Source organism: Pteropus alecto, unplaced genomic scaffold (assembly GCF_000325575.1).
Source record: "Pteropus alecto unplaced genomic scaffold, ASM32557v1 scaffold44, whole genome shotgun sequence".
Classification (NCBI taxonomy): Eukaryota; Metazoa; Chordata; class Mammalia; order Chiroptera; family Pteropodidae; genus Pteropus; species Pteropus alecto.
In genome coordinates this window covers 4,583,014-4,604,354 of record NW_006436812.1, presented here as the reverse complement: position 1 = coordinate 4,604,354, position 21,341 = coordinate 4,583,014, and the positions used below count along the sequence as shown (strand labels likewise).

General features: G+C 52.5%; 2 protein-coding genes and 3 non-coding genes across 9 annotated transcripts in view; 4 read left to right on the top strand and 1 right to left on the bottom strand.

Moving 5' to 3' along the window:
- The window catches only part of ZNF213 (zinc finger protein 213), an 11,211-nt gene extending 5,262 nt beyond the window's left edge, over nt 1-5,949 (top strand). For 2 of the 5 annotated variants that reach the window (XM_025048295.1, XM_025048294.1), the window contains exons 2-6: nt 1,342-1,813; nt 2,552-2,675; nt 2,869-2,942; nt 3,157-3,280; nt 4,361-5,949. In XM_025048295.1, coding sequence (XP_024904063.1) covers nt 1,415-1,813; nt 2,552-2,675; nt 2,869-2,942; nt 3,157-3,280; nt 4,361-5,019 — 1,380 coding nt within the window. In that variant the 5' untranslated portion in view covers nt 1,342-1,414 and the 3' untranslated portion in view covers nt 5,020-5,949. Of the gene's footprint in view, nt 1-6; nt 1,814-2,551; nt 2,676-2,868; nt 2,943-3,156; nt 3,281-4,360 lie in introns of those variants that run through there. The other 3 variants (XM_025048293.1, XM_006913904.3, XM_006913902.3) reach the window with 3 other exon arrangements.
- A 2,546-nt stretch (nt 5,950-8,495) lies between these two features.
- On the top strand, nt 8,496-12,587 carry LOC112481563 (putative caspase-16). Its single transcript, XM_025048298.1, has 7 exons — nt 8,496-8,802; nt 8,939-9,106; nt 9,895-10,117; nt 10,466-10,582; nt 11,072-11,146; nt 11,676-11,779; nt 12,376-12,587. The coding sequence occupies exons 3-7, from the start codon at nt 9,976-9,978 to the stop codon at nt 12,487-12,489; spliced, it is 552 nt and encodes a 183-aa protein (XP_024904066.1). The 5' UTR covers nt 8,496-8,802; nt 8,939-9,106; nt 9,895-9,975; the 3' UTR covers nt 12,490-12,587.
- A 748-nt stretch (nt 12,588-13,335) lies between these two features.
- TRNAR-CCG lies at nt 13,336-13,408 on the top strand. The gene has a single exon. It is a non-coding gene; the product is annotated as a tRNA-Arg (tRNA).
- A 1,466-nt stretch (nt 13,409-14,874) lies between these two features.
- Nucleotides 14,875-14,947, top strand: TRNAR-CCU. The gene has a single exon. It is a non-coding gene; the product is annotated as a tRNA-Arg (tRNA).
- Nucleotides 14,948-16,733: 1,786 nt separating this feature from the next.
- On the bottom strand, nt 16,734-16,806 carry TRNAK-CUU. Its single transcript has one exon. It is a non-coding gene; the product is annotated as a tRNA-Lys (tRNA).
- Between the last annotated feature and the right edge of the window lie 4,535 nt (nt 16,807-21,341).

Sequence of the window (21,341 nt, the reverse complement as noted above, 5' to 3'; positions counted from 1 at the left end):
GACCGGTGACTAGGGCTCCGGTGCTCTGAAGTCGGGCGCGGGACGCTGGGCGGGCGGGGCCCGCGCCCTGAGGCAGAGGCCAAAGGGGGCGCGGACTTATAGGAAGTGCAGGGCAGAGCCCGGGGCACCTGCCCTTGCTGCCTGCCCCGCCGCTTCTCAGCTCCGCGCAGGCGAAGCTGCTGGGGGACGGAGCATTGGCCTCCTGCCGGGTCCGCGTTCCCGCCTTCCCGCCTTCTGCGTCCAGCCTAGTGACAGTGGTGAGTCCCTGGCCCTCTCCGAGCGGAGTCTCCTTCTCTGTCACTAGAGGATGAGACTGGAGTGCGTACCTTTCAGGGTTGTTGTGAGGAGTACAAGAATAAAGTACTTAGTGATAGTAGAGAAGGACTGGAACCAATCTGAATGTCTCACTCGGATATTGGTTACGAAACTGGAGCACATACTGAGAAATCTCCCAGAAATATTGTTAGGTGGAAAAGCAAATTACAAAATAGTTTGTGCAGTAAGACTTCATTTTTGTGAAAACACACATAAAACACTTTTTCTTTTCTATAGATATATTTTTAGTAAATGCACAGGGAAAGGTCTCGGAGGTTATATGTCAAACTTAATGAGAGGGTGCACTACAATGTGGAAGTCAGTTTCTCTTCTATGTGTAAATCCCACTTTTTAATTACAATTTATTAACGATTGCAAGAGACTTGGTGTTTCTTATCGAAACAAACAAACCACAGAATTCCAAAATACACATTTTTCAGGACTTTTGTGAAGAGTAGCAGTGTAAGGTATTTATATGTACCTTGGATAAATGGCTTAGGGTGGTGTCTGATCCCTTTGCTGACACCCTGGGGCCACATATTTTAGAATTTAGAATTTTTCAAATTTGAGAAAGATATACAGTAACCTGACAACAGAAAAGAGCAACACTCAATCAAACGTGTTAATTTTTTACGGAAGAATATATAATACACACAAAAATATGCATGGTAAGAACTGCTTGATGAATTTTTACAAACTGATCAAATACATTAATATCTATGCTGTATAACATTTGAACATTTGCATTAGGTGGGATAAATGAAGATTACAGATTTGCTGTTATCATTAGGCCAGGTAATGAAAACCTGGGAGTTTGAGATGTCAGAGCTGAAGATTGCAGGCTCTAGACCTGTGTTGGTAAGAGAATGTTACATGAGCAAGGCATTAAAGGGGAACCTAAAAAAATCTTCAGGAACAAGAAAGGATGGGAGCTGAAGTCCCTGGATAGCTCTTCGGGCTGGTGTTTGCTTATGTACTGCCTCCTGCCCCCACCCCTCCCTCCTCGCTGCTTTGCTCTTTTCCCAGGAGTGTGTTCAGATGCTGGCCTGGCGGCTACAGGGAGACTGAAAGACAGGCACCTGAGCCTTAGGCCAGGGGAATGGCAGCCCCCCCAGAGCCTCAAGACCAGGCCCCTGGGGAGGGAGAAGGGCTTCTAATCGTGAAAGTGGAAGATTCCTCCTGGGATCAGGAGTCTGCCCAGCAAGAGGATAGCAGGGATTCCGAGGCCTGCCGCCAGCGCTTTCGGCAGTTCTGCTACAGTGATACAGGTGGACCCCACGAGGCCTTCAGCCAGCTCTGGGAGCTCTGCTGTCGCTGGCTGCGCCCTGAGCTGCGCACCAAGGAGCAGATCTTGGAGCTACTGGTGCTGGAGCAATTCCTGAGCGTGCTGCCTGGGGGTGTCCGGGACTGGGTGCGAGAGCAGTGCCCACGGAGTGGTGAGGAAGCTGTTGCCTTGGTGGAGGACCTGCGGAAGCAGCCAGTGAGAGCATGGCCAAAGGTGAGGAGCCCCTCCCATATCCAGGGGCACCTGTTTGGCACTAGAGCTGAAAAGAGGTGGCCATCTCCATAAAAACAAGTCTTCCAGGGGTGGTGGGGATGCAGAGCCAGACAGAGCATCCATCGGAGCATGTCATAGCAAGTATTACCTTTCTGAAAGATACTGTCCAAATGAATCTCGTTTCTTTTAGGTAGCTTTGGACAGCAGCAATAGGACCAAAGTGGGCACGTTCTAGGAAGGCAGGTTTTAGCTCCACACAGGTTCTGCAAACATTTATTCGTGTTCTGCTCTAGGCCAGGCCCTGGGGATACAGTGATGTGCGTAGTGAGAGCACCAGAGAGGGCATGAGAAGGTAGAGCTGTCCGTGTGAACTCTGCTGTCTTGTGGGGTGTTGGGTCCTTGACACTGGAAGCATCTGGAGAGGTGCTAATAAGTGGCTGGGATATGGGTTTCTGTCCTTCACAAGAAGGTCTCCCCCTCTCACCCTTTCTAAGTGGCACTGTGATTCTATCCTTTGGGGTCTGGTTCTTGCCTTGTGCTTGACCTAGGAGTGTCCCTGGGCACATGGCACTGCTTGGTGTAACATTCTTTTCTGGACTTTCCTGGGGCCTCATATTAATCTCCTTCCCCAAACCCCAGCCTCCTGAGGGACTTGTCCTGTGTCTCCTTCCCAGGGATTAAACTCTGTCTCCCCCATCTGGTCGCGATGCTGATGAGCATGTTGTGGTTCCTGCACAGGATGTGCCCTCAGAGGAGGTGGAACCTGAGGCCACAGTCCAGGGATCCCAGGCCAAGAGGCCTCCCCCGAAGATAGGGGCACGAAGCCGGCTGCCTGTTCCCTGGGAGCATCACAGCCATGGTGGTGAGTAAGGTTATAGGCTGAAGAATGGCTGGGCAGGGGCCTGGCTCCTTCCAGGGCATTGCACTAAGGGTAGCAGGAAGGATATTTGCTCTATGAAGCTTAGGCATGTGTGTGGGTGCATGCACAGGAGAATGTGTAGCATCTCACTCCTGGCTTGGGCTGTCCTCTCTGAGGCTTCATTCTTTTCTTTCAGCCCAGCCTCGTGCTCTTCTTAAAGAGGGGAGTACCAAACAGATGACGAATACCTGCTTTGCCTCTGGGGTCCATGTGAGTTACCAGTCCTTTTGTCCCCTTTGAGGCCCCCAGTGTTGATGAGTCCCTAAAATGGGCCTTGCCTTCTCCATGAGGCCTCTTCCATCTATCCTGCTGCTGCCTGGGCCCATCCTATTCCCCATCCCAACCTACTTCCTGTCCCCGCCCAGGGCTGCCTAGGGCGTCCTGAGCAAGGCAGCCCTGAGCAGGGTTTCTCACCTCATTCCAGGGACCTGTGACATTTGGAGACATTCCCTTCTATTTTTCCCAGGAAGAATGGGGGTCCCTGGACCCTGCTCAGCGGGATCTCTTCTGGGACATAAAGCGAGAGAATTCCCGGAATGTTGCCCTGGGTAAGCAGTGGATGGAGCCAGAATCCTTGAGGTCCTTGGCAGTCTCCTTGCAGGTTCCAGCAGCAGCAGAGAGGGCTTAGGCAGGCCATACTTCCCTGCATGTCCTGCTGGAATCCGCAGTCTTCCTTCCCACCCTCTCCTCAGCTAGTTTCAAAATGGGCTTTCCTTGGCGCTCTCGAGCCCCACTGATTTCTTTTTGTGTGCTAATGTTCATTTTTCTCTGTGAGCATGTATTAATGTACGACAAGTGCTTGCAACATACCAGCACTGTGCCGAGCGCTCCTATGTGCATTTTCTCATGTGATTCTCACAACCCAGTGCATAGAAGTGCTGTCCCAATTTTACAGATGAGGGACCTAAGACTCAGTGAGGTCAATGGATGCCAAAGGGACAGAGCTGGAACTCAGTGCAGACAGCGGTTGTGAGGCCTCCAGCCTGCCCTGTGAAGAGATGCTGACATTTACTGTGTGCCAGGGCTTGGGCCCTGTACATTAGAAGTCACACTCCCAGGGTCCCTCTCCAAGTCAAGGCCTTTCTGAGCACTATTTAAGGATCATCTCATTTAATTCACATGACCCGATGGAGTGGGCTAGAAGTTCTCCAGGTCCAACCCTGTTCGTTCTTGAGTTTTGACAAGAGCTTGTGTAATGAGTGAGAGGAACCACTGCGGCTAAACCCATGTGGTTCCTCAGTTTCTGATAATGAATAGTGAGAGTTTGGATCATTTATGAACTTTAGCTGAATCTACTCAGTTTTGGAGTTTGAATAGCCAGGGTTCAGAAAGTGGGATGTTGGATCCCTGTGTGGAAGGGAGGCATAGATTGGGTAGGTGTATAATAAGTAAGTGCCTCTACAGCAGGATCAGCTGGACTCCTTGCCTCTGCCTCTGAACTGTTTCTCTGCCAGCCTTTTATCACGTCCCCATTTGATAGATGAGGCAACAGGTTCCGGTCTGTCCAGCCCAGGACTTTCTGAACCTAACAGCCAAGGCACTTGCCCCTGAGCCCAATTTCTGCCTAGCCTCAGCACTGACTCCAGAACGTGATAGGACTGAAGAGGCCGCTTCCTCTCTGCTTACAGGTTTGGGGCTCAAGAGCCAAAGCCAGCGATCCCAGCTGGAGGAAGCAGTGACAGCGCTCCCAGGCCAGACTGGTGTTGATGTGACTGTGGCCTGGAACCCTGAGGAGGCCAAGGCCTGGGAGAGTGAGGCCCGGCTGGGGGCACCCATGGGCCGGGCAGCGGGCGTGCGGCGGGGGCGGCCACCAACACGCAGGCGGCAGTTCCGTGATCTGGCGGCTGAGAAGCCGCACAGCTGCGGACAGTGCGGCAAGCGCTTCCGCTGGGGCTCAGACCTGGCGCGCCACCAGCGCACGCACACAGGCGAGAAGCCGCACAAGTGTCAGGAGTGCGAGAAGAGTTTCCGCAGCTCCTCAGACCTGGTGCGTCACCAGGGCGTGCACACGGGCCAGAAGCCGTTCTCCTGCTCAGAGTGCGGCAAGAGCTTCAGCCGCAGCGCCTACCTAGCGGACCACCAGCGCATCCACACGGGCGAGAAGCCCTTCGGCTGCAGCGACTGTGGCAAGAGCTTCTCGCTGCGCTCTTACCTGCTGGACCACCGGCGTGTGCACACCGGCGAACGGCCCTTTGGCTGTGGAGAGTGTGATAAGAGCTTCAAGCAACGCGCCCACCTCATTGCCCACCAGAGCCTGCATGCCAAGATGGCCCAGCCCATGGGATGAGGGGTGCGGTGAGGATTCGAGGGATCTCCCCTAGGATGAAGCAGCAGCATGGCCACCTTCTTCCACTGCCACTATCTGTAGCCACCACCTTGCTGCTTGCCCTGCCTTTCTGTGCCCCAGGACCTGGCCAGCACTTCGAAGGAATGGAAATCCCCTGTGACCTCATTACCATTCTTCCTACTCTGAGGGTTTCTCTTGCCCTCTGGCTTCCTGGAGCCCTAGCACATTCCTGGCCCATGACCTTAGCATGGGGGAAAGACTGGGGCAGCAAGGAAGTGTGAAAACTCCAGCAGGGCCTGGGGTCCCCCATCCAAGGAATCCCCGCTTCTCAGTCTTGCTTGCCCCATGGCTTTTTGTTCCCTACCTTCTTAGCTGGGCCCATGAGCCAGGCTCTCTGCCCTGCCAACCTGTGCCTGCCTTCAGGGGTGGAGGACAGGCCTTGATCACCAGGGGCTGCCAGGCTCTGGGAGGCACAGTCAACCCACACCTGTGAGGATCTGGGTCCTGGGTGTGGCCAGAAGGGCTTTCTGGAATCCAGCCCTTCCCATTTCCAGGCCATGACCACTGTGCCCTGACCTGGTGACACCAAAGGAAGTTGCCTGCTGCCACACTCTGCTAACATGCCCCTGCATGAGTCTTCAGAGCCACCCCTTGATGAGGCTAGTGGTGGCTCCAGGACACAGGCCGGCCATACAAACCAGGAGCAGGGCTGGCTCCCATGCTCCTCTCCTGCAGAGGCATGGGGTTTATAGTACTTAACACTAGCACTGTCAGCGCTTCTCACTGACTCCTTAGGCACTGCATTCCATGGGATTGCATCATCTGCAGATTGGCATTCACAGGGACACACCACAGGCTCTCCAAAGGAGCTCCACCCATTGTGCCTCAAAAGGGCAGCAGAAGAGTTTGAATAAATGTGGAAAATTCTTCCAGGCTATTTTGTTCTTTAGGTGGCTGCCAGGTGGAGGGACCTGAGATTCACACTCTCTGGCCTCTTGATCTGGTAGTCCTAGTGGCATATGGTGTTGGGTGGTCACCAGTTGAGCTGGGCTCCAAAGGGTACCCTGAGCCTCAAAACTAATCCTCCTATGTCAGCTTGGTCTGGGGGCAGCTCAAGATGGGAGAGCAGGTAGCATCCTTTCCTACCCCAGCAGAATGGGGATGTTGAGCAGGACTTAGAGTCTTTGCCAGGCCACTCCTTTTCTCCCCATTGGTGAAATGAGGAAACAGGCTCAGAGATGGGGTGACTGGTCAGGGCGGTGGTGTGCTCATGTTGATCCTTGTGCTCAAATCTCTTAGGGAGAGAGGGCTACTGAATCAAAATGGGCCCTGTCCCTACTCCCCATGTAGCCCTTGACATCTGACCCCTCTCCTGCCCAGGCCCCAGCCTGGGGCCTGCATAAAGCTGCTGGATGCCTGGTTAGAGCTGAGCTTTTCCCAGTTTACCTGGTGGTGGCTTCCCTGAGGGGTGACAGGGCTGGCTGAGACAAGATGTGCTGTCCCTTGGTATGCGTGCCAGCCTCTCTGCCCCCTGGGCCTTTCCTCAGACAGCCTCCCATTTAATACTTGATCTCCCAAGGTTGCTGTGACACACCCCGCTTCCCATATAAAGCAACTAGGGTCTCATCGTGGACAGCTGACTTCAACTGGGGGCTTCTGCATCTGGAGCAATACCCTTTACTCCCTGTGTCTTCCTGCTTGAGGCTGCTGTGTACACATGTGTGAGCACCTTGCATGAGAGTGTAGTGACGGGTAGCAGGAGCAGTGCACAGACTTTTTTAGTGCTGGTGGCTGGCTAAGAAGGGAGACACTCGGGTGTAACGAGATCAGATAAGAAGTAGCCCAGGAGCTAAGAATAGGCTCCTGGCTCAGATGGAGGCTTGTCAGTGCATGCCAAGAAATAGCCTGCTGCACCCTGAGAGCTGAGCAGGGACTGGGAGAGCGGGGATCCAGGGAAGGGGACAGAGTCCGGCTTAGCTCATAAACAGAGCTGATAGGTTGGGGCACAGAGAGAGGGCAAGGGTCGGGACCCAGGGTATTGACACGGGCCAGGAGGTGAGCTCTGTGCTCAGAGGAAGCACACACCTGGCCTCCATGGCCTTCCTGGTGTCTGGGACACTGCAAGTGGCTGCGCAGATGGCCGATGCTCGAGAGAGCCTGCGAAGAAAGGTAGTAGGAGGCACTGCCTGGCCCAGTCCTCTCCTGGCTTCCAGCTGAGCCTTACCTGGCCCAACTCTGACCTTGCCTCCCCAGGGGAAGTACAACCTGCAGGGTCCAAGGGTGGCTCTGACTCTCAGCAGTCCTGAGGTATCGGCCTCTACAGTGGCTGTCCTGGAGAGTGTGTTCCAGACCCTGGGCTTTCAGAGCTGCCAGAGAAGGAAGGCCTCCGTCCAGGTGAGCCCCAGCTACCTCCTACCTCCACCCTCAGCCCCACCTGGTGCCTCCCTGGACCCAGGCCTGCCCTTTACTCTTACTCTAGGACTTCCATGGGGAGCTGACTGGGTTCCGGGAGCAGCTGGATGCTCACGGGGGCCCTGTAGGCTGTGCCCTAGTGGCCTTGGTGGCCCCCAGCGGGCAGCTACAGCAGCTCCGGCCACTGGTCTGGGAGCTGAGCCACTGTGGGGCCCTGCAGGGCTGCCCTAAAGTCTTCCTACTACTCTCAAGCATTCCTGGGGGTGAGTGGCTGGACAGGGATCCTGGTGTGGGATAGGGCAAAGCAGGGTGGGGTGGGCATGAGGCTGAGAACCTCCAACACTCTGATTCTCCACCCAGCTGCCCCCAAGCCTGGAGCCTTTCTCACTGGCCTGAATGAACTCTGTGGCCGCTGTCCTCACTGGTCCCTGCTGCAGCTGCTGACAGAGGTGGGGGCCTCAAATGGGGTGTCTCAGGGAGGGCGCTGTACTGGTTGCCTTCCCTGAGCCCCTTGTACAGTTAAATTCATTCACATGCTTCCTGTCCATTCATTCTATAATACCATTCTTCAATTCATTGTTTACATGGGTGGTGTCAGCCTCAGGGCCTCACCTCCCACCCCCCACCCCATGCCCTTCCTCACACCCACTGAGGATCCCCAAGACATTCCAACATCTTCACAACTCCATGCCTTTGTCCCACCTACTCCCCTTTGCTTGCTTTGCCCTCCCTGTCATACCAGCCAGCCTTATAGAGTTTCTTCCAGGCTATTAGCGATGTCCTTCCTCGCACTCCCAGAATCAACGTTTATACTTCTGCCCACCCCTGTTCACACTCACTCAGGTGATGACTGTTCCATCAGACTGCAATTCCCTGGATGCCAGGGTTGGGAATGATTCAGGTCTGGTCCCAATGTCCAAAGGTCTCACTGGACACTTGGGTGGCCCTGGGTGATCCTGCAGGTGAGCAGTGGACCCTGGCTCTGCTCCACGACTTTCCCTAGCCTGGTGCCTTCCCCTGAAAGACAATGGTTAATGATGTGATCACTGTGTCATCCATGTCCAAGGAAGCCTATAATTTGAAATAGATTCCCCCTTGTACCCTCTCCCTCTTTCATCTGTCTCTTCCTTCTTTGATCTAGCAGGGGACCCTAAAGAGAGTAGTAGCTATGAGTCTGGCCAAGCCATTCTTCGGAGCCAGTGCCCCACCATGTTCCCATGGAATAGCCCCCTGAGGGTCCTGTGGCCCTACCCTCCCTAGGTCTTCTGCAGGACGGCTGAAGAGTATGCAGGGGCTACCTACTGCCCAGTCCTTCGGAGTTCCTTGCGGGGGGCATTGTGCCTAGGGGATGTGGAGCCCTGGGGACCTGAGGTGAGTGGGACAGAAAGAGATGTCCAACCATGTGGCAGCAGCAAGTGAGACAGAGGCTCAGGGAGACCCAGAGTAGGGGAGGTGAGGAGCTGGGAGGTCCTTAGACCATTATTAATGTACCTTAACTTGTCTATAGCCAGAACCCAGCCCTAGCACTCAGTACGACCTATCTGGGGCCAAGGCCGCCCTCCTCCTAGCGGTGATCCGGGACCGGTCTGGGGCACAGCATGACGTGAAGGCACTGGGTGGCCTGTGCCAGGCCCTGGGCTTCAAGACTACCCTGAGGACAAACCCTACAGCTCAGGTGAGAAGAAGCCCAGAACTTCTGGTGGTGCTCTAAAGCAGCAGTCCCCAACCTTTTGGCACCAGGGACTGGTGGTCCTATGAGAATCTAATGCCTGATGATCTGAGGTGGAGCTGAGGTGGTGATACTAGCGCTGGGGAGTGGCTGCAAATACAGATGAAGCTTCTTTGCTTCTTTGCTTGGCCGCCACCCACCTCTTGCTGCGAGGCCTGGTTCCTAACAGGCCACAGTCCCCACCCAGGGGTTGGGGACCCCTGCTCTAAAGGAAGGCACCCCCGCAGGATCCTGGGGACTCTGTCCTAGGCCTCTCACCTATGGTGGGCAGGGCAGGAAGTGTAACCCTCAAGTCCAGCCTCCATCCTCCCTTCTGCATGCATTGGGAACCCACTTCCCTGCCTCTGGAAGGTTGGTCTCCAGGACTCCTATGGCCTCTCACACTGGCCATTTCTCTGCTATCCTGCTCAAGGCCCCAGCTGGACCCTCAGGCTTTTCCTGGAAGGATCTCCTGTTTCTTCCCTGACACTGGTCAGCTCACTGCCCTCCCGTCATGCCTCTTAATATTTTGGTGCTGGAGAACTAGCTGCAGGAGGCTAGAGCCACATGTCACCTCCAATGAGGCCATGTCAGGCCTTGCTGCAGGAGGATTTGAAGGACTTCCTCTTTGAGACTAATGCTGGCAGGAAATGGGAAGTAGGGTGCGTGGAGGCTGCAGAAGCCTGACTGGAGGGCTTCCAGGTACTGGTGAGGCAGTGGCCCTGGCTCAGGCCTCAATCTTGTCCCTACTCCAGGCTTTCCAGGAGGAGCTGGCTCAGTTCCGGGAGCAGCTGGATACCCACAGGGGCCCTGTAAGCTGTGCCCTTGTGGCTCTGATGGCTCATGGGGGGCCTCAAGGGCAGCTGCTGGGGGCTGATGGGCAAGAAGTGAAGCCAGAAGCACTGGTGCAAGAGCTGAGTCATTGCAGAGCCCTGCGGGGCTGCCCCAAGATCTTCCTACTTCAGGCTTGTCGTGGGGGTGAGTGGGGTGTGGGGCCTTCTCTGGAAGCCGAGCCAGATCCTGGCCTCTAGCCTGGATCTGCTTGCCCTAGATTTCCTCACCTAGCCCTCAGCCTCCCAGAACTTGCTGTCCACCTTCTCCAGGAAGCCTGAGCACTAGCCCTTTCCCCACTCCCTCTCCCAGCATCCCCTAGACATCAAGTCCATGAACTTGAGCACTTTATCTTCAGCACATGTCATTTGGCACTCTGAATGTTTCCAGCTTGGCAAGCTTGTCCAGAAATTCTGAAGGCTGGGGTCTGGACACCTGGAGGCACCCTTAGGTGTCTGCTAAGTAAAATAACCTGCCTGTCCCCTCCCTCACCAGGACACAGGGATGCCGGCATGGGACCCACAGCTCTCCCCTGGTTCTGGCGTTGGCTACAGGCACCACCAGCCATTCCCTCTCACGCCGATATCCTCCAGATCTATGTGAATCACCAAGGTGTCTCTAATTTCCTTCTGGAGCCTCGGCTTGGGCAGGCTTGGTGGGGGTAGCTGTCTGGAGCACATTTCCAGAGTTCTAAGCTGGAGTCCTGCTGCCACATCTATCCTTTCTTTTCCAAGAAGATGGGAAGGGAAACTGTCTTAAGCTATAAGGGCCTTTGAAAAATCAAGGGCTTCTCCCCTACTTGAGCCTCGAAACAACTCTGGAGTCAGGAAAGTGAAATAGCTTTTCTGAGGTCTCACAGCTGGTAAGTAGCGGGGATGAGATTTAAACTCTGATCTGTCTTTCCTGCCCTGCACTATGAGACACTATGATCGAAGGGAAGTCTCGTACATGGTGGAATCCTAGTGGCTCAGCCTCCTCCTCTAGGCCTTCACCTCTCTCCCACAGAAACCTGGGGAGGCGCATTTTCAGAAAGACAGTGAAGGGAGCTCCTACTTCAGTCATCCAGGGAGGAAGGGTAAATAGAGTTGATCCCTCTTTCAGGCAGCTCCTCCAGGGACCTCACTCCAGGGAGCTCTAACCAGGCAGACATCCTGACTGTCTATGCAGCTGCCGAGGGTAAGAGGACAGGCCATAAAGAAACCCTGTTACACAGGGCCCAGCCCCCTGGCTGGAGATCTGGAGTGGCTCTAGGAGCAGCCAGGGTTTGGCATTTGGGTCACAGGGGCACCAGTCTGGTTGCAGTTAGGCCATCTTCTTTCCACGTTTATTATTTATATTAATAGTAATACCGGTGAGCATGCGTTGCGGCTGACTTTGCCAAGTATTGTACCTGTATCATTCCCTGCAGGTTGTAAGTGCCATGAGAGCAGAGCAGTTCTGTCTGCCTCAGGGCCCTGCCTAGTGCCTGGCACCTAGTCGGTTCACATTGAATGTTCGACCACTATTGAATCCGTCCTGTAATCACTCCGCAAATATCAAGCAATGACTTGTTCCAGAAGCAAGATGTTTCCAATACCTGCCTCATCCCCTTGCCTGACCCCCCGAGTTCCTATCTACTTGCCCCTCACTTCCAATAGGCCCCTGTGGATTGGAAGGCAGCTGGTCAGCCAGAGTCTGATGCTCTTGCCTTGGTCCCCTGGCCTAGGCTGTGTAGCCTATCGGGATGAGAAGGGCTCAGACTTTATCCAGACGCTGGTGGAGGTCCTCAGAACTGCCCCCCAGGGAGACCTCCTGGAACTGCTGACTGAGGTGTGTTGGGAGATGTGGATTGGCAACCGGGGGAGAGATTCCTCCTTCTCCCCTGCCCTGGTGTTCTGATTGCCTCCTGTGCACCCTGTTGGTGAGGGAGGGATCCCTTGCCCTCACTAGTATAAGGTGGCTGAACACATGACACCCACAGCAGTTGAGTCATGTGTACTCACAGCCTGGGGAGAGGACACTGTACACCAGGCAGGGCCACTTAGGAGGTGCACTTGGCAACAGGGTAAAGCAGCAGGGGCAATGGGCTGTAGGCTTTGTAGTAACGGGGTGTTGCAGGAGGAGGTGGTTGACTTGTTTGAATAGTTTTGCAGACTAGCAGGGAATTTAAGCCCTTCAGATTGAGAACAGGTGGGGTGCAGCTGGTCTGGCTGGTGGGGGAACTAGTTAGGTGGGGAGCCTTTCCTGCTGGGTGGAGGGCATTCTAACGAGAGCAGGGGGGCTCATGCTTAGTTTTCTGGGGACCCGTGAGTCCCAAAGATGCCAAGGCAGTACTTGAAATTTTAGGCCTTTTAATACACTTGGTGCCAGGCTGGACCCCAGGAGACCTGGGAGTCCTCGGCACAGACTGAGTATGGTTCTCACAGGTCAATCGTCGGGTGTGTGAGCTGGACGTGCTGGGTCCTGACTGCGATGAGCGCCGCAAGGCGTGCCTGGAGATTCACAGTTCGCTGAGGCACCGGCTCTGCCTGCAGGCCTGACTTTTCCTCCAGCCACTCGGTTAGTGCTGACAATGGGCAGCCACACCCCAGTGCCGCCACTGACTGACTCCATCCGCTTCTGTTACCTCACTTGTAAACGGGGCATCACAGCAGGGCGCTGGGCTCAGTTGCCATGCAATAAACTTCCATTGATGATCGTTGCACCCGTGAATAGTGTCTGCTCTCAGGGAGGTGCAACAATAAGTGAGATATAGTATGCAAAGTGCCTGGAACTTATAAGGGTACTTTTGTGCCCTTGAGGACCAGAGGTTGGGCCTGCAGGGGATGGGGGAACAGCATCCAAGATTAAGGAACCCAATATGGGCTAGGGTGGGCTAGATGTTCTGAGAAGGGGCAGCCCGGGATTCACATCGCTCTTTCAGCACACGACCCCCACCTGTGCCCGTGCTGGGCCATGGAAATGCAAGAGATGCAGCCTCTGCCTTGACGGCTGTCAGAATCTAGTCTGGGGCCACAGATCTGCAACAAAGCATTGCAGGTTTAGCAGTGCTGGATGGTAGACGCGCAGGGGCTGAGGGAGCAGTGGGCAGCTCCAGACTCAACGCAGGTTGGGAGCACGTGGGAAAAGAGATCTTAAGGAGCCTCTCGGAGAGGGAGGGGCCTGGACGGCCTCACTGGGGCTCGAATTCGTAATCGCAGACGCCAGAGGGCGGTCCTCCTGCAGCAGTCTGTGTTCAGTTCAGCGCAATAGCTCAGCTCAGAGCCCCGCCCACACAGAATTCGAGGGGGCGGGGTTCCCCTCCAGTCTGAACATGCGCATCAGTGCATATTTCGTGGGCTCCTGAAGAAGCTTTATGAGAAAAACTGGTTTTCTCTTCGTCGCAAGGCCGCGTGGCCTAATGGATAAGGCGTCTGATTCCGGATCAGAAGATTGAGGGTTCAAGTCCCTTCGTGGTCGCGGCAGAGCTCGGTTTTCCTCCCTTCGCTGGTAATTTTCTCCCTTTCAGGACTGCTCCCTACGCAGCTATAAGACCCAGTACCATTTACGCGCCCTCCGGCCACTGGCAGTCAGCCCTGCCACTACAACCGCGGAGCTCGGGACCCAGGTTCAGGATGGCGCTAGTTGCGACTACGAGGGCCCTACCGGCCGTACTGATGCTGGCTGGACCCGGGAGGACTGCGGACCCTGAAGTCACCGGCCTCGCGTTCCGGGAGTCCACTGGGAGCCTACTGGGAACTAGTTACATGAAATACAGTTCAGACGAAGAAAATTGTAATAGATGAAGTGTTGGGCTTTTTTGAGGGGTCGGGGGAAGTAGGGTAGTTGCCCGGGGTGCATTTTAAAAATACAGATTATTGTGATGAAAAAGGTTCGGAAATAGCGATAATGGTTATTTGCCATAATAAAAATGTTTTTACAAATCTAATAGATTATTTCAAGAATTTGCACTGAGAATGTACCCTTAAATGACCGTATATATTAAATATATAGTGAATGTATATATTAAAATTTAAATATGAAGAGCATGCCTAAGATTGAGTTATCATTTTACCTAGAAAAAAAAATCTCTGCCTGCGGAACGGAATTCTCTCAAAAGGATTCTGGCTAAGCGAATAAACAAGGGGATGGGACATCCCTCCACTACGGTAAAGGCTGGGGGAATGGCAGCTGGAGTGTGCACCCTGGACGGTGGGCGCAGATCACCTGGGGTCATGAGGAGTGTCACTTTCTCCTTTATCGTTTTGGTAACATTTCAATGGTTTATTGAGGGCTCATAAACATAAAGAAGAAAAACTTCATGGTAAAGATGGGCAAGAAGAGCCATCTTATAGTAGGAAAGGAAACGCTGACTTCTCTGATGATATTAGTCTCAAGTTCTGCGAATGAGCTAGCGGGGCATATATAGAGCCATTATAGAGGGTCCTAAGGACAAAAACCTAAGGCCATTGGCCTCTGCTAAAAAACCGCGGAGACTTGGGCCCAGGTAACACTTTGGGTCTAAGGGGCAATGCTGGGAGGCGGATGGAGGCAGGGACCCGCACTTTCCCCAAGCGTTCGGCCGGGGCCCCATTCACCTCCGCTCCCACATGTTGCTTAGCAAACGCCTTCATGCTGCTAGTTATTCCCAGACCGGGATTCTCCTAACAAGATGGAGAAAGGGCTCGCCCGGGATTTGATTCCCCGATCTCCTGCACCCTAAACGAAGATCGCATCCTGGACCTATTTAACACCTAAGGCTCCCGGTCTTTGAATTCCGTCTGCGTAAGCACTATCTTTCCTGGTCCGAGGATGCTCAGGAGCAGGCGAGATCTGAGAGGTAATGCGGACGGAATACCGGTGTGGAGGAATGGGGAAAAGGCCGGGATGGAACCGGGAGGTGATTGAAAGATTGGTCTGGGATCGGGAAAGTATTTTCATTGTCTGCCCCGGTGGCCTAATGGATAAGGCATTGGCCTCCTAAGCCAGGGATTGTGGGTTCGAGTCCCACCCGGGGTACAACAGTCAGAATTTTAGACCCCATTCCAAGAGGGGAAAACTTGAAAAAGCAAAATAAGCCTTCCTTAGGTTAGCCAGACGCAGCCCTCAGCCTAAGTCAGCGAAGCCCTGTTTCCTTACAAGGGGTACCCGTTTTCAATTCCGAAAAGAGTTCTGGCGTCTTTTACTCCGTTTTAATAACCATCCATTCTACTTGACGATAAAGGAATAATTGTTCACTTTTCTAGGTGTGTTAATTGTTTTGTGGTTACATATATTTTTAAAAGTCCTTATCTTTTATAAACACACCTAATTATTTAGAGATTAAATTATGACAACTGGTTTGCTTTACAATAATGGGTTAGTAGGGTAGTTACAGGTGGTGACTATAGTTAATGATACTGTATTGTATAGTTGAAATTTGCTATGTGAGTAGATCTTAAGCATTCTCACCACACACACACACAAAGTAACTGTGAGCTGATGAATGTGTTCATTAACTTGACTGTGGTAACTATTTCACAATGTATATGTATATCAAATCATCACGTTGTATACCTTCCATGCATATAATTTTTATTTGTCAATTATACCGCAGTAAAGCTGGAAAAAATATAATGGGCTGATAAAACAAGCTTATCATCAGTTGATAATGGCTGAAGCTGGGGAACATGAGGGCACAATACACTATTTTCTCTGCTTTAGTGCGTGTTTGAAATAGTCCATGATAACGTTTTCTCTTTTTTGAAATCCATGCAATCCATGTCTTCATCCTCAAAGTAAGTCTCCCAAACTACAGGACTTGGTGTACAGTAAGATCAGAAGCCTCCTAAGTAGACCACATGCCTGTAGAGGGGATGACCACTGGAGCTTTGTCATACAGACATATAAAAACATAGCTCTCTTTGCCTTCAAAACCCATGAATGGGATTCCTCTGTTCCTCCAGCTCTGGCATTACTTCTCCCACTTATGGAAACATCTGGGGCCCCATCGTCCCCTCTGAAATCAGAGATCTTATCTCAATACAGTATCTCCCACCATCATCCCTGGCCTAAGGAGAATGGATTCCTGGGTCCTTCCTTTGAGCTTAGAGGCACCAATGAAAGCTGAGGGCCACCTCTTTTTCAGAGATCTGCTTTCAAGCTACCTAAGGCCCTTTCCAAACTTCTTTTAATAAGGGAAGAGGTGAGATTATTAAAAGTTATAAGTTTGTGCTGGTGTCTCTAATGAGCCGTAATGTGGCTGATTCTGTGAGTGTTGGGAAAACTTCAACCTGGATTCAGCTGTGATTTCTGGAATGAATTGTTGCTGCATGGATTTTTAAAAAAGCGAGAAGGAGGCAGAAGGAACAGGAAGCAGGAAACAGTTCCTTCTTCCTCCTGCAGCCTTTCATAATCTCTAGCTCATCTTCTTCGCAAAACCACGAATCAGTTGGCAAAGCAGTCTCAGGAAAGTCTAGAAGGAAGGATTTGAAGCATAGAGGTAGGAGTGTAATAACTGGTGCAACAGCCCTATCCTGCTTCTTCCACTTCCTACGCGTTTCTCCTGAGAGTGTTCTCGTCATGAACTGACTACGCAAAAGTCCCCGCTGCTCAGTGTGCTGTATCTGGAACTTTTGGGTCAATATCAACTTCTTAAATTACAAAATGTAGATAATAAACCACTAATCAATCGAAAGAAACTTCCTCTGGTGAGATTAGAGGTCAGCTCCCCCGTGCCGGCCTTCGTGGAACAGCAACAGAATCTTCTTCAGAGAAATTTAGTTTATATGAGTCTATTCTCCTCTAGCCAACGAGGCAAAAGCAGCGCCCAACGTGGGGCTCGAACCCACGACCCTGAGATTAAGAGTCTCATGCTCTACCGACTGAGCTAGCCGGGCCTCACCTTGGGGAATGTCACGCCATAAACTAATTGAAGTTATCTAGAACTTCGCTGTCCTAAAACTATTAGGCCATGCCCTGGATTCTGGGCATGCTGCGTCCCGGGCTTTGGAGCTCTGAACTCCCGGGTGGAGCGCGGGCGCCACCAGGCCCCTGTCTGCTCTCTGTCGTGGGTCTTTGTGACCCCAACAACTCGGGGGAGCTGGAAAGTCGAGGGCAAAGAAGGGCACCAGGGTGAATGTCGCTAGAGATGACCCAGTAAGGAACGTAGTGGGATCCTTGCTTAGGGTGTGAGAAGTGCCAGATTCCAAATACAGACAATCCCTTATTTTCAAATTCTCGGCTTTGTTAAGGGCGTGCAACATGAAGCAAAATCAGGAAAGCTCAGGGCCTCGCCGCGGGGACAAGACAGTGAGACCTTTCTTCCCAGATGGATGCTGGGTCCTTTGCCAGAGCAAGATGGAAGAAAAGTTTGGGGCGTTGGAGCAGCTGCCCATTGGAAAAGAAGTGCGTCCCGACCCCAGCCCTGAGCCCTGCATGGGAGTTCCAGAGCTGCGAGGGTCTTCTGGGGCCAAGGCCAGGCCAAGAGGGGGCTTGTCTGAGGAGCCCCGGGGTCAATGCGGAACCCTGAGATGATCAAGGATCGCGGGGGCAGGCAGGTTGGGGGCGTCAGAGCCTCATTCTTAGGGGCCTGGACTTGTGTCCCACGTTGGGGTCCACTATGAGAGCCCTCCACGCTCACCCAGGCCACGCAACCTTTCTTCCTCTGCCTTGTCACCTTCCCCCTCCTTTAGCATGCTTAAGGCTAGTGTCCTTGGCGGGGTCGGGGGGCAGTCAGGCTCTGCGGGCCGCGGGGGGCTGGATGGGCCGCTGCTCCTCATTTCTGCAGGTCGCCGCAGCGCCGCACTTCCCCCTCCCCTTCTAAAATCGGAATCAACCCCAACCCCACCTCGCCCTCTTCCGGCACCTTTCTCTCCTTCTACACCTCTCCAGAGACCCGGAAGCCAAGACTGCCGAGACTGCCAAGACAGGAGGCCGGAGCCGTGGGAGCAGGCCTCCAACCATAAATGTCAGGCTAGCACTCCGAGGCTAGAACTGTCTAGGTTGGATTGAAGGTTATGGGTCTATTTTCGGGTGCGAGAGAGGCCTGGGTTCAAATTTCCGAACAGCTCAGACTCTCGGACTCAAACTTTCAGGTTACCCGCCCCGGGACTCCACAGAGTCCCCAGCAACTAGCTATTTCTTGCTGCCTGGCTGTTTCTTGCTGCCGGCCTTGCACTCAGCTCAATGTATCAACTGTCGCCTTCCCTGCCTGGGTCATGGACAGTCCTTGCCCTCTCCAAGCCCGAGGCTTCCTCCTGGAGCTGAGGAAACGGAACCCGAGAAGGGAGGCAAACCCTTCGGCTATACAGGTCTCTGGTAGCAGGTAGGAAGATCTGTGTGTGCCAGACAGTTGCAGGATCTGGGGTGACCATGTAACTTGACATGGGAGTACTGATGAAGTTTGAGGAGCTGGACGGGAACCACAGTGGAAACTGAGCATTCCTCAGTGCTGGAGTAGTCGCCAAGGGCGTTGGGTTTCCACCCGCCTCGTGAGTCGCTGCCCCAGACACAGATTCTCTTTTCTCCACACTGGAATAACAACAGTATTTATTTTTCAGGTATGATGGCTTGGGGGATGCGCTTCACCAGGGGGCCGCAGGGCTAGCAGCAGGGTCAGTCAGGAGGCAGAAGGAATGAGGGGAACACCGGGGCCAGAGACTTTATTGTAGTTTCACTGAAGGTGAAACAGGTTTAAACAGGTTTAAAATGGCTAGTTCCTGAAATTTCGGAGGTCTCTGGGGCATAGGTGCTGTCCTGAGTTGTCTGTTTCCTGGCCTCGGAGTGAGTCTGGCAGGTGGACAGTGGCCTGGAGTGTGAGAGCCAGATAAAAGAGCTGGTTGGGGTCTGTGGACTCTGGATTGGTTGGTTTGCATCTGAAATACCTGCTAATGGAGAAGTTGTTTGCTATCTCCACAACTAGCCAACCCTGGGAGAGGCAGTCAAAACATCAGAATACAGAAAATAAAAGACATGGCTAATACAGGCAAGGACTGAGGCTTTGGTGGGAATCTTGGGGGATCCCAATCTGGGAAGAGTTTTCTGATCCCAATCACAGAGTTGGGGGTTGATGGGCCTTTGTCTCTGACCTAAATTGTCTGGCATTTCTCCATTTAAGCTAGGGTAGCTGAGCATGGGTGCTGGGTGCCCCTTTTATGCCTCCTGACTCCAGTTCCTGAGAAAGTGGGTCTGCTGTGCAGAACTGGGGCCCACTCAGATGCCAGGAGAGGCCTCTCCGGACCCTGAGGCCAGGAGGGGTCAGTAGGAATAACCAGGCTCCCTGGCTGGGGCTTTCTTCTCCTGTAGCCAGAACCTTTTCAGACTCCCGGTCCTCAAGGGGAAACCACTACTGCCTCTGTCTACAGGATAGTTTCTCTCCAAAGTCCTCTTCTGTGTCAGTGCGATCTTCCCTTAGGGCCTTCTTTCCCACTTCCACACCAGGATCTGCTCCCCTCTATGCCCAGTCTCAGTCCAGGGACTGGCTCAATCTGGGCTCAGCTGTCATTTGTTCAATGAATGAGAAGCAAATAGTCCAGGGCAGCAAAGTGTACACTGAGGTGGAAGGTCTCTCTGCAGGAGATCTTATTCTCTCTTTGGCTTCAAATCCCAGAGGAGCCCACAGTTTGTTGTTTCTGATCATGTTAGGTCATAAATGGAATCCCCAGCAGAGGGGAGTGGGGTCTGGGCCAGCGGGGATGGGTGAGCGCATATCCCAGCCAGACCGCAGTAGTTGGAGTGCTCCTGGCACTGAGGCTGGGTGTCTGGGTGTGCTCAGTGGACAAGAAAAAACCTTGCCGGGGTCATAGGCAGTGGCAACGTGAGACGTCTTCCCTGAGAGTTCTGTAAATTTCCTCAACATCTTCCCTCATCCTTTTGCTCCCCACTTGAACACCCCCCCAACCCCTTCCTGTGCACCTTCGGGGGTGTGGCTTGCTCTGGGCCATGGGTCTTGGGCTCCAGAAGGTGGCTACCTGGGCAGGATTGGGTATGAGACTCAGTACCATGTGTCGTGCCTCTCCAGCATGTGGTGTGGGAGGGGGTGTGGTTCTAGGACCTTCCGGAAGCCTCCGGGAGCCTAGGTGTGTGTGTATGTGTGAGGGGGTCCAAATCAAGTTCTTAGCTTCACTCCATAGCCAGATCAGGTCACCTGCCACAGGGCCTCTGCCTTGGAATCCAGTCTTTCAGGATTCCGAGGTGGGCATGAATTCATCTCTGGAGGGAGTGGGTCATCTTTGCACAGCAGGCGTGAGCAGCGGGAACCCACACACAGACTGGGGATGAGAGAATACTAAGGTTAAAGTTACTGAATATGGGTGTGGCCTTGCAGGTATTTTAAAACAAAAAGACTTTACTTGTAGAGATAGTTGCAAAAAAAAAAATGCTTTTATAGGTGAAGCAATACTATATGTGCTTTAAAATATATCAGAAAAAAAGTAGAAGTTTTAAAAATATACAAGAATAGGAAAGACTGCATGTGTAGCAGCAGAGGGCTGATGAGAACTCTGTATTTCTACTCAATTTTGCTGTAATCCTAAAACTGCTCTAAAAAAAAAAAGTCTATTTTTAAAAATACACAGGAAAATTTCAGCTATTGTTTCTACTAATACTATTTAACCTCATCTTTCTCCTCTTTTTCTCCTCTTTTGGGTCTCCAATGACTCAAACATTAAATATTTTGGTAAAGTCCACAAATCACTGAGATTGTCTTTTTAAATCTATTTTCTCTGTTCTTCAGATCGAATGATTTCGTTATTCTATCTTTTAGTTCACGGATTCTTCTGTCTTGTCCATTCTGTTGTTGCCTATCCATTAAGCTTTTTATCTGGTTATTGCATTTTTCAGTTCTAAGTTTTCCATTGGTTAACCTTTATATCTTCTACTTTTTTGAGATTTCCATTTTTGAATTTGTTTCGAGCGGGTTGTAATTACTCATTGAAGCATTTTTATGATGGCTGCTTTACCACCTTTACCCTCCTTCTCAGATGGTTCCAACATCAGTGTTAGTGTTCCTCTATTGTCCTTTCTCCTTCGAGTTGAGATTTTCCTCCTTCTTAGTATGACCAGTGATTTTCATTACATCTTGGACATTCTCAGCATTGTTAAGAGACTCCAGATCTTAAGACTTCTGGTTTAGCAGCCGCCTCTGACAAAGGCGCCCTCTGGTGGGGAAACAGGGGTTCACGCCAGTTGTGGCCTCTTCACTGCTGGGAAGGAATGGAATTGATGCTTCCTTACTAGGCCCCCACTAGGCTCCGGCTGACACCCTTTGGCTGTGGGAGAGGAGGGTTGCTTTTTAGTACTGCCCACATCGATGTCCATCATTAGGTGGTCAGAGTAATGCAGAGCAGGACATGAGGGCTGCTTCTGAGCGCTGAGCCACAGGCAGAAGTAGCCCTACAGAAACTGCTCGGATCCCAGGAAGGGAAGGGAAAGA

Excerpts from the sequence above, each read along its gene's own strand:
- LOC112481563 (XM_025048298.1), top strand. The coding sequence starts at position 9,976 with ATGGCTCATGGGGGGCCTCAAGGGCAGCTGCTGGGGGCTGATGGGCAA. Across the intron at positions 10,118-10,465 it reads ACTTCAGGCTTGTCGTGGGG|GACACAGGGATGCCGGCATG; the intron begins GTGAGTGGGGTG and ends CTCCCTCACCAG. Across the intron at positions 10,583-11,071 it reads GATCTATGTGAATCACCAAG|GCAGCTCCTCCAGGGACCTC; the intron begins GTGTCTCTAATT and ends TCCCTCTTTCAG.